This window comes from Eschscholzia californica, unplaced genomic scaffold, assembly GCF_041429995.1.
Source record: "Eschscholzia californica isolate CP2 unplaced genomic scaffold, dmEscCali1.0.p SCAF_3, whole genome shotgun sequence".
NCBI classification, from domain to species: Eukaryota; Viridiplantae; Streptophyta; class Magnoliopsida; order Ranunculales; family Papaveraceae; genus Eschscholzia; species Eschscholzia californica.
Window position 1 is genome coordinate 36533228 of NW_028238420.1, and position 16655 is coordinate 36549882.

General features: G+C 35.2%; 1 protein-coding gene across 1 annotated transcript; it reads left to right on the plus strand.

Annotated features, from left to right (window-relative positions):
• The first annotated feature begins 9576 nt into the window (after positions 1-9576).
• Positions 9577-16633, plus strand: LOC147549920 (protein SCAR2-like). Its single transcript, XM_086666106.1, has 9 exons — positions 9577-10072; positions 10558-10721; positions 11712-11835; positions 11915-12044; positions 12454-12515; positions 12642-15843; positions 15939-16025; positions 16147-16251; positions 16342-16633. Exons 1-9 carry the CDS (start codon positions 9918-9920, stop codon positions 16393-16395), a joined length of 4083 nt encoding a protein of 1360 aa, XP_086522232.1. The 5' UTR covers positions 9577-9917; the 3' UTR covers positions 16396-16633.
• The last annotated feature ends 22 nt before the right edge of the window (positions 16634-16655 follow it).

A 16655-nucleotide genomic window follows, 5' to 3' on the forward strand; every position in this document is an offset into this window, starting at 1 on the left:
AAGAAGCAGGTTGGCGCGAAATGGAAGGAAGGATGTGATTGGCCTGTGAGATGTGGGCGGGTATTTAATGATCCCTCAAAAATCGTGGGAGAGAGAAGGGGCTGGGTCAAGTCGAGGGGCATGAAAGGAAGAAAAAAAATATATATTTTCCCTGACATTAGGACCTGCACCGAATTTTTAGGCAACTTAGGATTTTTTTCCCTTTTACCCCCCTCTTTTTGGACCCCTAGCTCAAAAATCCTAGAAAATTAGGTGTAAAACGTGACAGAATAGTGTTAATTACCTAAAAAGGACTAGAAAACTTTAAAACTTCCCTTTTCTCTTTTTTTTTTTGTATCTAAATCTAGTTGTACTCTCACATTTGATAATAAATAGACAATGTCAAAAATCATTAATTCTTGGTAGACCCACAATTAAATAGTGTTTCTTTGAGGACTTCAATCTAGAAAATGATTGTGAAAAAATTATTGTTCTCCACTATTCAGAATTATACGTGACACTATTGCTAAATAGTACGTGGGTAGGTTTAAATAATAGAACGATTGACAGATCCTTGAGGAATATGTCAAGTGTTTAATTCATTGTTTGTTGTATAAAACCCAGACCCTTATGAGGTAAACTCCTCATTATATGGCGTAATAAGCAAATTTTCGTCGAATGTGAGTTACGTACCTAATTTTTGTTTTAAATTACATAGGAAAAATAAAAGAAATAAAAGATATATGGCACAGCATAGAGAACCAAAAACATACACTTCCATTAATATTTCTTGTTGATGCAAAACATTGTCAAGATATAATTGGCCATTAATAGATCACATATTCACATATATCTATCTATCCTATAAGAAGAATAGATGATAGATATTTGGGTGATTAGGAGAGAGAAAGTGTATGCATATCTTCTTGAAATACTATCCTCCAGGAAGTTAGGAAGAAGAGAAAGAATGGAGATATTATTTTGCATGTTTATGAGTGTGAAACTGAACACGCAAGAATAGAGAGATGAAATGAAAGCAAGAAAACTCATCTCAATCTTCATCAATCTAATAAATGTTGTTTTTTTGTGGTAACACAATCGCCGATTCTCTTTTCTTTTGATTTCCTAGATCTTTGTATCCAACCCAAATTTTGTTATTTAACAAAAAAAATCAATTTAGATTAATGACACATTGACACCTATCAACCTCATAAACTATATGGAGTACAAAATTGACACCAAATAAACTAGAAATATTTTTTGGAATTTTACGATTGTTTTTCTATTTTATATTAATTGATCTGAATCCGATATTTTAAGTTTACCAACATACATTATTATATATTAGTAAGATATATTCTACCTATACAGTATTTGTGGATTACTATGTGGGTTTAACATGCGGTATATGAGTACGTGACTCTGAATTTTATGCGAATTTTTTATGTCATCTTGAACGCACTTTTTTTCATGAATAGTTGATGCTAGAAAAAATGATTAAAGTGATACCTCAAATAATATCTTTCGGTTGATAACGGATGCCTTGCTATCATATAAAAAAGAATAATTGATTGAAAAATGAAAAAGAGTAACTAACAAAATACGGATCTAGTGTGAACTCGACTGAGAGAATTAGAAGCCCATCATTAATTGGTGAAAAGAAAAACAAAAATGAATAATTCTTTTTTGTCAAGAACGGTCGAATTTCGAACTCTTTATTCTAACTTCTTACTTTAAAATTTCTAAGTGATAGGCGTGGAAAAAGAACTTACATCGATACATCGAAATCATCTACAAATTCGGTCTGCGTTGATGAGCATCTATTATCGGTGGCAAATGGAAAAAAAAAGGAAAAGATGAAAGAATACCAAAAAAGAATAACAAAACAGAATCTCTTTATTTTTTTTATCTTTTTTCTATTTATTAAGTTTTGTATTTGCAAGTGATAAGTTACAACAACAAAATGGACCACAAGTGAGGACAATTAAGTTGATTAAACAAGTAAAATTTCAATCTTTTCTAGATTTTCATTAACTAGATTAAACTAGATCTAATCCAATATTGATCTATCATAGATTTTTTCATGAAATTTTTATTTCTCATATAGATTCTTCTATTGATAACTTTGTTATTTATACTTCTTATATTTGTATTTTAAGTATTTAAAATAAGCATAATAATAACACAACAAAAAGTCAAATTCATTTTAGGAACTATGTAAGAAAAGCCCAAGATTTGGGCCCAAATACGAAAAAAAACCCACTCAGAAATAATAATGTAAAAAAAACCCAATTTTTAAACTGTTGGCAATACTTTTGAAACTGTTACAACACTTTTGAAACTGTGACAATATAAATAATTATGTGTGAACAAAAACAAATTTGTTCATACATTTACAAAATTGTTGAGAGCAAATACAAAATTGTTGAGAGCAAACTGTGTTTTGTTCAGAAATTTTCATGAATGTTTTGTAATTTTAAATTTTGGGTTTTTTTTGCATTATTATTCCGGGTTGGACTTTATTTGATATTTTGACCCGAATTTTGGGCCTTATAATTTTCCTCTCTTAATTTTATGCATGGATAAAATCAAATTTCTGATACACAAATCCCTGAAAATCATTTCATCAAAAAAAAAATCCCTGAAAATCTCCATAAGAGACATTTTATTGAAGTTGTAGGAAGATCGGGTTACGGGTTTAACCCGTATCAATAATACCCGAACCGAGAGGCTCCAACAACAATCAAGAGTCTAAAGCTTTGAGCTCTTCTTTACTGCCAAAAATGAAAAAAAGGAAAGATTCCCACAGCCAAAATTGTGATGTTAATTGGTTAGACAGGAATAGACAGTTAGACTTATTAGACACAATCAAACTCAAAGTTGAAGTCAAAGACAGTTCACTAAAAAATGTACTACTATCTTTATTCAACCCCTTGTCCTTTAGACTTTAGCATATAAAAAGTGAATTTAATAGTTTTTTTTTTTGATGAAGAAATTTAATAGTTAATAATTATGTAGTTTTATAATTTTGATGCGCCACTTCCAGAGCTTTTCAAGTCATGGTGGATCACAACATTTCGTGATCGAACGAATTTGTATTCATTAAATCCATAGTTCACACCGTTTATTTTATCTAATGAAAAATGTCTTTGATGGGTCATGGGAGTGTATATAACAAAAAATGGTGAGTGCATTTAAAAATTCTCTCATAGTAAACCTAACCTTCATCGGAAACTAACAACATTAGGAAACTATAAAGGCACCACTAGATTAATATAAACTGCAAATGTTTTCGAAATTCTCTGATACTTCCCCCACCCCAATTCTCGAGGAGAAGACGAGATTAATTGATAAATTTGACGAATTAAAAAGCGGCCACAATGGATAATAGGAAGAAGTTCACAAGTTTTTTAACAATATAAGAAATTGGTTTAGAGAGTAGAAAAAGATATTCGAAAAAGTGAAGAAAATAGAAAAAACAATGAGTAATGCTAGAAGAGGCTACAAATCAAAGTCTACTCCTAACCTACACGAAAGACTAAACAGCTGAACATCTTGTCACTTTTCTAAACTCATCCATGCGCCTTGACGTATGGGTCAAGGGCAGCCTCAAGTGCTCGACTTGGAACATTGGAACTCCAAGTGAAGCACGCACCTACTTCACTAACCGGAGCTCGCGAGTCGCGCTCTCATCCAAAATTACAAAATATGGAGCCTGGACTTCACGAATGTACTCCATAGTGCCTGTAGATAAACCCTAGATCCTTTATAGTCAGTCACCTGGCCATTTTTTGAAGTGGTCTATAGCACTACCTGGTTTCAGCCTATGCGAGCGAAAAACCAAATTTGGGTAGGCAGCCTCGCATCTTTAACATAAAAGTCCAGATCTGTAATTTCTTAGCTTGGACGCAACTTCGGCTCCATCCAGGGAAGTGGCTGCTCACCTCAACGGGTGCCTTTGACTTAAAGCCTAAAAACACTAGGTAGTGCCTACAGCTGAATCAATGGGTACCTAACTACCTGTGGGATTTTCTTTCAGTTTTTTGCTTCAACTATTTGTGCTAGACTGCTAGTAGTCTCAAACGGGCCGGATGGTCCGCCTGGCCTGCCCAAGTTCCATCCAAGGCGGCACATAGGCAGCCCACACCGTACAACAGATATCGTGGCCTAGCCCGAACCCAAAACTATTTAGTCAAGAGCCAGACGGGTCACCCAGCCCACATGTTTTTTTTAAACAAACCATGTCACACAATAATATAAGATCACAATCCACTATGGTCACCATAGTGTTTTGGGGAATCAAATATAGTCACAATCATGTTTTTATAAAGTCACATGTGTTAGAAATGATATTTAAAGTAGTCAAATGTAATTTAAAATAACTTAATGGTCAAATTCATACTTTAAATTGTAAAATAAATCGTTGTTAGATGCTTTAGAGAGATAAAATAATATTTCGACACAAATACACAATATCGTTGTTTGTTTGGCATCATAAATTGTATTTCAATAATCATGATATTGTTAATCATATAATATCTTGATGCATATATAATGCATATACATTATACGAGGCATATACATATATTTAGTATGATATGTGAAAAATAGAAAAAGAAAATAATGTAATTGGGCTCGACATAGGGGTGTACACGAACCGAGCTTTTAACGAGCTGCTCGAGCTTGGCTCGACTATTGCTCGTGCTCGACTCGAAGATTAACGAGTACGAACTTAACACGAGCCCAAAATCATACTCGGTTTTGTAAACAAGCCGAGCTTGATCATTCTTTAGTGTATCGCGAGCTACTCGTGAACAACTCGTTTAACCATTAAAAAATTATTAGAATATGAATCATTAATCATTATTATTATATGTGACAAATGATCATTGAAGTATTTTGATAATTTAGAAAGTTGTTTTAATTTGAAGTAATTTTATAAACGAGCTTAAAACAATGAGAGTTCGAGCTCGAACTCTTTCGAACTCATACGAGTCGAGCTTGAACAAGTGTATAATTACTCGAACGAGCTTGAGCTCGAGTTCGAGCAAACAGTCAAATACACGAACCTAGCTTGAATATCTTACTACTCGGCTTGGCTCGACTCGAGTACACCCCTAGCTCTGACAGACTTTTAAATGGGTCGGGTCACGTCTCGGGCTCAGACCACATACCTTGGCCAATGGGCCAGAAGGTTATCTCAATCCGGCTCGGGCAAATCCACATGCCGACTTGGCCTGTCAAAATATTAGGTCGGTTGGGCCAGACACGTATTTCTCGGGCCGGCCCGCCAACCCATTTCCCCTACTAATTTCTTCCCACCCTAAATCTTTGTTATCTTTCAACCCAATATTTGAAGTGCCCACGGAATTTCCTTGTCCAAAGTATACATACTCCATGTACTTCTTTTTTTTTCTAGATAGATATGATACAATTAAAAGTCATTTTTCTGCATTAATCATTTAATCGTATATATAAATATTACATAATACATTTTTTTTTGTTGAAAATATTACACATAATATTGTGTGGGATTGGACATATACAGTATAATGGTCAATGGTGGTGCTTTGTTGGAGGTCATCCAGGCCTGAAAAGACAATAGAAAATTTTCAGTTTTCAAAGAACAATATTTTTGGTAAGTGTAGGAGAGGAAAGTGCCTTAGAAGAAACTAAAAAGTATGGGGGAAAACCAAACTTTAAGTCCAAGATTACATAATTATTATCACTTACATTCTGAAAAGCCAGTATAGTAATCATGGATATCATCATTTACACTACTCGTTAAATTTGTCTCGTTATTTATTCAAGTACCAACCATTTTTTTTTTGGTAAGACACATACTTAGTGATGATCTTTTTTAATTAATCAACTACATGTAACTTGCATTATATTCTAACTCTCAAAAAACCTATAATTTTTTTTTTGTCAAGTGAGATATATTATAACTGAAAGTCTGAAAGGGAAGTTTTAAAAACGTCTCGCTTATGGGAGTCATTTTTAACACTTATGGGAGGTGCCTATAAAACTTCCCCAACTAAAAGTCCAACATACAAAAAGATTACAAGAAATTAATGCCGGGGAATTCATGATTCCAAGTCATTTCAGATGGATAAATACTCGCTCTCTATTTGCTATATTATAAGTATGCTTTAACAATATATTTTCTATTTGTCGAATTGGTAGCTTGTGAGATCCAGTGGGTATTTAGTATTTACTCGTCTTTCTTGTAATCGGTTTATGATTGCTTAATTATCTCCTTTTAGATATGATATTGTATAGCTTTAAAGATTTTGTCCATTGATTGATTTCTTATAAGATTTCCTTTGCTTCCCCTTCCTCAATAATTTTGACTCTCGTCTTGATAGATTTTGCTTGGAAGACTGCAGATGTTTGATCGTTCATAATGAGGACACTTCCTACTTCTCGTTTGTTTCGGAAGTTGGATTTATATTTATCTTTGTAAAATTTGATTGGAGGAGGATTCCATGAGAGTCGTTTGACATGAGATTTTTTCTCATGTAATCTGGATTTATTTCTTGATGAGGAGGAATTAACTGAAAACGAAAATCTGGTGCACTGTTTCCGTGAAATGTATATAAGAGCAACTCCAAAGCATATGGGGTTGGGTTCCCAAATTTGAATTTGGGAGTCCAGTCCGAGCCCTCACCCCCTCCAACCGGGGAGCCCAGGGGTGGGAGCCCCACCCTCCCGGGCTCCCAACCCCACTATATTACCGTTGGGAGTCCGCATCGGCTAGTTGGGGACTCTCAACATTAAATTAGGGGACCACTTTTCATAAAAAAAATTGAATTTTTTTCTTAAAATGTTATTTTTTTTTTCTTGTCAATTTATTATTCGTAATTGGAAGTGATCAAAATATTTATTTCATTAAAAAATAATTTTGAAAAATTCGTCAGTTTTTTTCTTGTCAATTTATTATTTGAACTGGAAGTGATCAAAATTTTAATTTAGAGCCAATAATTTCATGGTTGAAAATTGAAACTAAAATCCGACCCACGTACATCCCATACATACATAACTTGGATTTGAAAACCTCTGTTGGAAGTTCGACATTGAAGTTAAAAAATTCAGGGACTCTCAAAATTGGGAGTTCGTTCCCAACATTGGACTTGCTCTGAGGTTCTTGAAAAGAATGTTGCATGTAGTTTTCCAAATCATCGAAAGGATATGATGATTGAAAAGAAAGACGTGTGAGTTTCCATCTCTTTTATATTTCCAAAATTCAATGTGATTATCCATTCCATGAGAGATTATATTTTGTTTGAGGGAATAAAACCAAATGTTCAGTTTGTAATCACAAGGTAGGAAAGCACGACCAATTGTTTCTATTGCACTATTGTATTACAGGTTTTACATATGCTAGACTGACCAATATATTTTGCTATTCTTTGTAATATCAAAAGAGTCCGTGTGTAACATTTCCATAAAAAAAAGTTTGATTTTGGGTATAACCTTTAGATGTCACAAGAATTCTTTTTAACATTTTGTCCTATATCGTTATTGTTGTTTTGAATGTACGTTTACATGGAAGATATTTCCATTTTTGTTGAGGTCCCATTTCATCTTATCCTTTTCTATTTTGATTTTTGTAATGGAACTAGTGATGAGAGCAATGTGTTCATCCAATTGTCCTTTATAATGTTGTTATTCCACTTACCACGATTCATTAATTAAGATATTTACCATACGTTCATGTTTTTAACATCATCAATCTCCCGTATATAATTTTGATTGATAAAATGAAGAAAATATGTGATGTTTTTTTCAGGTCTGTTAATGTTGATTCTTTTGTCGTGTCCGAGAGATATGAATTCTGGAAATATTTTGTTTTAAGAAACTGGACCCAGTGAGTGTTATTTTCTGTTTTTAATCTCCAAGCTAATTTGTTGAGAAAAGCTTAGTTCTCGTTTTGAAGGTTTCAAAATATAGACCCCCATCGATTTCAGATTGCATATATTCTTTCAGATCTTCCTTACTAGAAAGCCCGCTGGATGGACTCTATGCATTTGCAAATTCTCTTTGGAATAGCGAAACATTGCATCTAGAATCTAAGGATGGTCGTTATTATAGTCGATACGACTATGGAGCGACCAACTTGAGACATGTACTTTTTTTTTTGTTGAAGTGAGACATGTACTTATTCTGCCTCGAAGAAAGATTTTTTTATAGAATCAAGCAATTAAGAGAAAATAAAAATTTTACGATGACGAATGAACAATTGGGCTCCTAGCTATTTAACTGACATAGAATTGATTTTATCTTTTAAATTGCGAGTGATTAATCTTTTCAATTTAGGACGGATGTTTTCCAAGAAGAAGACAATGTTTGATTTATAATAATTTATCATATGTCGAGAATAAATTGTTTGACTAGAATAAATTATCATATCAAGAAAATCTAGAATAAAACCAATCCATGAAGGGTTTCCAACGGTTTGAGAAACTAACTAAACAAACCACTCTAAATTGGCTATCGTCCTACGGATAACCCCAAAATACCATTACTGATCCAACAAACACCCTTAGATCTAAGGTTAAGGTTTAGGTACATAAAAAAAACTAATGGTGTGTTTGGTTGCAGGATTCCTAAGTAGGATTCCTATCAAAAGTGGAATTTGGTAGGAATCATGAATCCTTGGTTTGTTTGGCTACCAAGAATCCTACGACTCTTAAATCTTAAGGATTCCTAATTCCAAAATTTGTATTGGACCAAAATCCCACCCTACCCCCTAGGATTTGCTAGGATTTTGGATTAGTGAACCTAAATTTCAAACTTAAAATCAACAAAAAAATATTTCCTTCTACAAAATCATTATTTTTTTTCAAAATCATTATTTTTTTCAAAAATCATATTTTTTCTAAAGACGTTTAAAAATACTCAATAAAAATAAATCATAGGATTCTTAGTTGCCAAACAAACCAAAAAATATTACTTGGATTCATGAATCCGTGGAATCATGAATCCCAAGGACTCATGAATCCGCGGATTCATGATTCCGCCATCCAAACACACCATAAAGCAATTGCAACCCCTATAAAGACGAGTAAATGTGTAGTTTCATAGCCACTAAATAAGGTAGGCATTTTCAACGATTTGATTTACAGAAATACTCTATTCGGTTGATGGTTCTATCTTTTTCTTCTTCGTTGATGAAATCTTCTCTATCAATCTTTTCGTCTCTCTTTCTCACTAATCTCTGTTACTCATCTTTCCAGTTCTAACCTTTTTCGCTCGTGATATTAAATGAGTAAGACACCCTTTGGAATATTATTCCAAAACTGAAATGTTGAAATTGTATTATTTAGAAATCCCCTTCTGCTACATTAATTTTTTTTCAAACTCTCAATAGAAAACGAACGACTAGACTTAATTACAGCATAACTAACGGAATTGTTTTAATATATAAGATGTAAGTCTTTTATACTTAACTCTAAACTAACCCCTCTAATCCGACTCTAATGAGTTGGATTATATGAGAGGATGTCCAAACTCGCTCACTAAAATGTAACGGGGAACAGATAGTGCCCGACTTCGGGCTGGTTCATTACCCATCGGACCCGGGTGCTCCGAGCCGGACTTTGGAGTTTCGAGCTATATTCTCAGTTTCTTATGATATTTACGTTGAAAGAAACACTCGAACTCAATAATAATGTCCTTTCTCGATTTTCTCCATTCCGAAACGTTACAAACAAAACGGTTACTCCTTTTACTACGGAAATAAATAACATTCACTGAATACGCAGAGACGCATTTTGTCTCTCTCTCTCTCTCTTCTTTCTCTCTCTCTCTCTCTCTACCTCACCAAATCTCTATAATGAACTGATAAATTTCCACAGATTCTAATGGTGGAAATGTAGATTATAAACTGAAGTAAACATTTTACAAAACTAGGTTTTTCTCAAAGAAGTAAAAGAATGCCTTTGTCGAAGTTCCTCTTAAGGAATGAATATACCTTGGTGGATCCAGAGATATACAAAGCCGCCGATAAAAATGACCCAGAAGCTCTACTTGAAGGTGTTGCAATGGCGGGACTCATTGGGGTTTTACGTCAGTTAGGAGACCTTGCTGAGTGAGTTTCTTCTGTTATTACTGTTTTCTTTTGTTTGAGTTCGAATACTCAGGTGCTAAAAATAGAATGTTGAAATTTATGAAAATGTTTCACTAATTTAGAGGTTGTTGTTTTCAATTTTTCCTTGATTGAGAAGTAAATGTTAACATTTTAATGAAAAATCTTGGATCTAAAGTGTTGGTTGTTACCAATTGTGGAATTTAGATTAGTGTTTTGGATCTGGAGGAGTTGGGTATTGTTGATTTGGTGTTTTGAGGATTCTAAGAGGATTTGGGAGGTTAAATTGGTGTTAATGTTTGTGAATTTTGAAAGTTTTTGTTTGAGGAAGCTATGAAAAGGAAAAATTCACTCTTCATTTTTTGATTTTTTTAATAACTTGGGTGCATTTAATCTCAATCCTGTTGATTGTATCTCTTATAGTGTGGAAATCTTCATAACATTTTGATTATGATTAATGTTTTTTTTTTAATCTTGTGGTGCAATAGATTTGCTGCTGGGATATTCAATGACTTGCATGAAGAAGTCATGGCTACTGCTTCAAGGGGCCATGAACTGAAGATTCGTGTTGAACAAATAGAAGCGGAGTTTCCATCCTTGGAGAAGGCCTTCTTTTCGCAAACTGATCACTCATTGTTCCTCTATAATGAAGGTAAAGATGTTCTTTAAACTGTACTTCGAATTACAAATACAATAAGGCTATTTGTGTTACGGTAATAGCACCTCAGTTGTGGAAAGGGGAAACGGTCAGTTCTTAAGTGTGAGAGAAAGTTCCACATTTTGAGCCAGGTTTTGGGGTGAGAGAGGCCCAAGACCACACAACACTGGTATCAGAGCCGAAGATATAACTAGTCTCGGCTTAATAGTGTGTCGAAGTTAAAAACGATTGTGCGAGGGGGAGATTGTTTGCAATGGTTAAAAAAGAGTTTTACCGGTGGTAACAAGGCATAACTTTAATTTCGTACAATGTAAATCCAATAAATGTAGCATGACTAAAGCAAATACTATTGTTTACTAACACTGATGTAAAAGAAGTTTCGAGAACCATATAAAATATGCAGTAAAAAAAATGAAAACTTGATATTTTCAATCATAATCTATGACTTCATATCGAAGTTCATATAACCATTGAGTTGTTAGAATCCCTCGTTGATTGTCGATCGCGGGTTGTCAATTTGTAATTGTGAAGGAAAGCCCAAACCACACAACAATTTGTACATTTGTTTATTTCATCAGGCATTTTAGTAGAATGCTTCTGTACTACAATCAAAATTTTGAGGTATTTCATTAAATATGATTATTGATTAGGAAAGGATGAGTAGGTAGAATGTCGTGTACGATATTATTTCTCTCGTACAAAATATTTTGCACATTGTTTCTTGAAGATAGACTTTGTGGAATTGGGATCATTCTTTTTTCAACCAAACCAACCTTCCAATTGGATGCACTAAAATATCCTAAAATTTATTTGAGTAGAAATGTTACTCTTCGATTAATGAATCAATGAACAATGGCGGATACAATAACATTTCTTTCTAATGGTAAGTTTCTCTTAGAGGAAAGGGTTATCGTGGTTGGAACAGACTCCTTTAAATCAAAATGATTGAAGGTCTTGATTCTGTAAATGCATGATATCTTTCAGGTACTGTCTGGCATCCGAATCTCCGAACTGACCAGAACCTGATTGCCCACGGAGTATTGCCTCGATCTGTTATGGACTATTATGAAGAATGCCGTGGTCCACCTCGATTATTTTTGTTGGACAAGTATTATAACTTGATTCTTTCTCACCTCTAGATACTGCTGAAGTTCTATTGAGTCTTATTACAATTGTATTTCTCACAGGTTTGATACTTGTGGTGCTGGGGCGTCTTTAAAACGGTATTCTGATCCCTCATTTTTTAAAGCACAGTTTACTGCTTATGAATCAACAAATGCAGAGTCCCAAATGGAAAGGAAACCCCACAAAACCATGGTAAGTTATGTTTAACACATTACCATCTTTAATATGTTTGAACAGACGTCCTTAAATGCTTTTGAAAGTTTGAATAAAACTTAGACCTCTAGTGAGTCTTCGCTGGGAAACTTTTAGTAAGTGAGGGATTTTAGTATTTTCCTAAGGATGCTCTGGGTGAGGTGACCATTCTTGCGAATCAGCCATTCGATCATTTCCATTTAGATATCAGCACAGATCTTGGCGAAGTTTATATACCAACAATGTTAGATAGCTACACATTATCTTGAATTCTGAAAACTAAATGTTATTGTAGTATTCGTTTCTCACATTCACATTGAACTATTCAGTGACCCTTCTGTGAAAGCCCGAAACAAGTATGTCTCAAAGTTCTACTAAGCAAAATAGGTGTTTGAATTTCTTATTGCAGAAAAAAAGATCAATTTCGGCAAATAGAGGAAAACCAGATCGATTTCCAATATCCAGTGTCAAGTAAGAGTCTTTCCCAAGCATTTTTTTAAAACTAGTCTTTTCCAAGCATTAGCTGTTGTTTTTATGATAAGTTTACCGTTGTGGTTTAAATACGGTTTCGTGACTAAAACACTGTTGATGATTCAGATTGCATCAGTTGTTTTCGGAGGAAAGCAGCCAAACTGGTATTAATGTTCCTCTGAATCGTGTGAAACTGAAGAAAAGGCAATTTAATGGTTTTTTGTTTGATACTGTAAGTGGGAGAAGCTACATGGAGAGATTCAGGGAGACTCATTCTACGAAGCTAGAAAATGTTTGTGAAGTCTATGAAAGCTCCACTTGTGTAAACACGAAACACGATGATTTTAGTGAATTCAGTTACGAGGTTGATGCCTGTATACAAAGTCCTATCAACTCATTAGCGGTGAAAGACAGCGATTCAGTTCCATCTCCTAATAGAGAGGAAAAGATACTGGAAATCTGCATGGACGATACTAAAAAAACAAGTCTGGAAGAGTTGCCAGTACAGATCCCTGATATTGAGTTAGAGAAAGTTCCAACCAACTTTTACAGATTGGAAGGTGAGAAGAAAGAGATGGTTATTGGGGAAAGCAAACCTGTAGGAAAAGATGACGGGTTGCGATTGGATGACATCACGAGTGACAACTACATGGACGCCCTTACTACAATGGAATCAGAATTTGAAACTGACACTGAGGGTAAACCCAAAAATGACCAGGGTATCTTTCACATTGAGAAGAAGATGATTGGTTCTAAGAGTAACGAAGAACTTCAGGAGCTTCAAATTCATTTTTCAGATTCCCATTCAGTTGGAAATTCAAGTGTTTCGGATGAGGGAACGAGTCCATTTAAAAAAGAAAGATCTAGTTTTTCTTTTTTCTACAGTCCGAGCAGTTCAGCAGAAGATGTGCTGAAAGATGGTGATGTAGCAGTAAAACTGAATCAATCTACTGAGTTTGTTGATATATCTTCGGGGAAGCCAGAGCATCCAACTTCCTACGGGAACAATCTTGAAGTATCTGAGTTCGAAAACCACGGGTCTACATTTGTAGATGTATCGCGCGACTCTTCTCTCACAGATTCAACATTTACTCTCTCCCATACAAGTGATAGAGAATCTACTAAAGCTGGTAGCTTAGGGTTATATCCAAATTTTGTAGAAGATAGTAACTACTCAAGTGATTACTTACCCTGTAGCATCAATGTCTCAGATTTTCCTTCTCAGTCGAGAAACGATCTGTCCCCTATGGTGTCTGTCAAAAGTCACCCCACTTACTTGTCGGATATGGAACTTTACGTTGAATCTTCTGATTCCTTCCTTCATCTTCCCAATTTTTTGAATTTAACTGTTGGACAAAAAAACAATGATGATGCTCCTGAAGGAAATTTTCCAGAAAAATATGATGAAAATAGTAGTTCCCATGGAGATTTGATAAACGAAAGACTGGATGACTCACTTTCCTTTGGTTTGCATTCAGATGTTCATGATATGAAAGAACAAGACCCAGAAACCGATTTACGAGTCATATCTCTGTCTCAGTGTTCACCAGGTTCTCTGAATGGTATTCATAGGAGTGATGTGCGGGCTGCTGACAAGACTGCTGAAGAACCAAAAGATTGGGAACTGGCAAATGAGGTTCCACAGTTTTGTAACAGTGACTCTGAACAATTTGAAATGGAATGTCCTAAATCTAGTCATTTTCCTTGCTCAGATGCACAAATGGAAGCAACAGACCTGGGGCAAGTTCCTGTTTCAGATTCCAAAACTTCTCTTTCCAATCCAGGATCATTTGATCAACCGGCAACCAATTTTGTTCATGATCCAATGCTGCTTCAGGACCAACGCCATTTGCATCTCAGTGATGCTACTAGGGTTGTTAGCTTGATGGAGGAAGATGAAAAAGAGTCAGAGTTAGGTCAATCTCAAACTGATATTTCAGCAAGAGCAAAAGATTCCCCATCTCGATTTACCCATTCTCCTATAGAGCCAAGAGTTCCTATTGGAGAAGCCTTGGAGTCGCCAGTTGACCTCCATAATGTGGGATCTGAGCACTCAGTTGGAGACTATACTAAGTTCAATCCTGAAAGTGATGAATTGCAACTTCCAAATACCAAGAACTTTTCTGATGATTGTGCTGATGATTCTTCAGGGTCATTGTTATTAGAAAACCTCAGACGAGTACCAGAATCACAGTTCTCAGAAATATTATCTGGACATAAAGTTCAGAATTCTGAACCACTTCCACGCATTTCCAGCTTCGACCTTCTCCCTGGAACACCCCACCAACAATTGTCGGAACAACAGACTCTAATGCCTTTGATAGATAATCCACTTTTTGATCTTGAAGATAATCAAATGGAGATACCGCCACTTCCGCCTCTTCCTCCTTTAGAATGGAGAAAAGAGAAGCTTCAGCACGGTTTGCTTTCGCCAGAGGTAAAAATGGTTCAATCTAGCCTTAATCCGTTTTCACCAGTCACTACAGGTGAACAGGCTCAGTTGTCTTCCCCCGAACTTGAGAAGCCTCTCAACCCATTCTTAGTCATGGACAACGAGAAGCTTGTAAATAGTTCGGCAATCTCGGAGTTTGCGGAGTATAGTCCAAAACCATTCCTATCCTTAGACATGAAGAATGAGATGCCTCCACTTAATTCAGATGGAAGTTTGATGCATCCTGATTCGAATGAATGTCATTCTCCAAGTAGCGAAGATACGAATGCTCAATATTCTTCTCCATATCTAGAGGAAAAAGAGGTTACAAAGACTTCAAATTTATCGCAACTGATTGAAGACAGAATAGTCGAAAATTCTCTAGACTCTAATGAGTTAACTTCTTTACCAACTAATGAAGGTGTGAATTCTCAAGACTGTTCTCTAGATCTAGACGGTGAAATGTTGCAGTCATTGAATTCATTAGAATTGATACACAATGGAGAAGTTGAGAAGTCTCGAAATGAATTTTTGCTTTCATCAGGTAATGAAGATGTGGATGATCATTCTTCCCTAAATTTAGAGGATAAAGTAGCAGATCATATGAACTTGTTACTCCCGATACAACATACAGAAAGGCCTGAAGATACTTCCCTAACTATCGAGGAAGAAAGCATGCGTCCCTCGTACCAGTTCAAACCACCATCAACTATTGGGGATGAAAAACCTCAACATGTTTCTTTGTCTTTAGAAGAAGGCATGAAATGGGAACCAAACTTATATATGACACTCATGCCACCATTTGAAGAAGAGAAACCCAAGGGAAGTTTTAAAGCCTGGCTTCACAGACCACGAGACCCTCTTATACAAGCTGTTGCTTCTCATGATAAAAGCACGGTAATTGTTGTTTAAGACAATTCCATATCTTCTCATATTTTCGGAGATCGCTACCCATTTGGGTTCTCGCAGTTGATTTTTTTTGGTAATTGCAGATGAGGAAGGTAAGCGAATTGGCTCAGCCTCAAGTTGAGCCAAAGGTGGATGAAAGGAATTCTTTGCTTCAACAGATAAGGGAAAAGGTTGGATAACTAAAATATTTTATTCGTTTCTGATCTTCTTGGTACTTCATCTCCAAGATGGAGCTACTAATCTAATTAATTCTGATCATGAGAAATATTCTGGTCCTTTTTTTTTAATTAGTCTTTCAATCTGAAGCCGACGGTTATGACAAGACCTAGTACTCAGGCTCCTAAGAGCAATTTGAGAGTTTCTGCCATAATAGAAAAGGCTAACGCAATTCGCCAGGTTAGTTTGGATTCGCTAAATTGTTCTGATCTCTTATTCTCTCGTAGTCAACTATCCCTTTACCACCTTCCCTAAAAATTGATGAAACAGGCCTTGGCTGGGAGTGATGAAGACGACGATTCTGAAAGTTGGAGTGATTCATGATAAATGCATCCATCAAGGAGTTCCGGTTCTCAAAAGATACGTGATTCAAGGTCGATTGTCCTGTAAGTTGTATCATAATAGTATTGTCCATGACACAATTCGTTTTTGCCTCAATGTTGATCATCAGTGTAACATATCCTTTTTGTGAAAATGTATCCAATAGTTAAAACAGATGTAGCTCATGAAAGCTCTGTATCTCAGTATCTACATTTAAATATATAATCTTCTTATTCTTTTACTTTCTCCATTTCTTTCTTAAA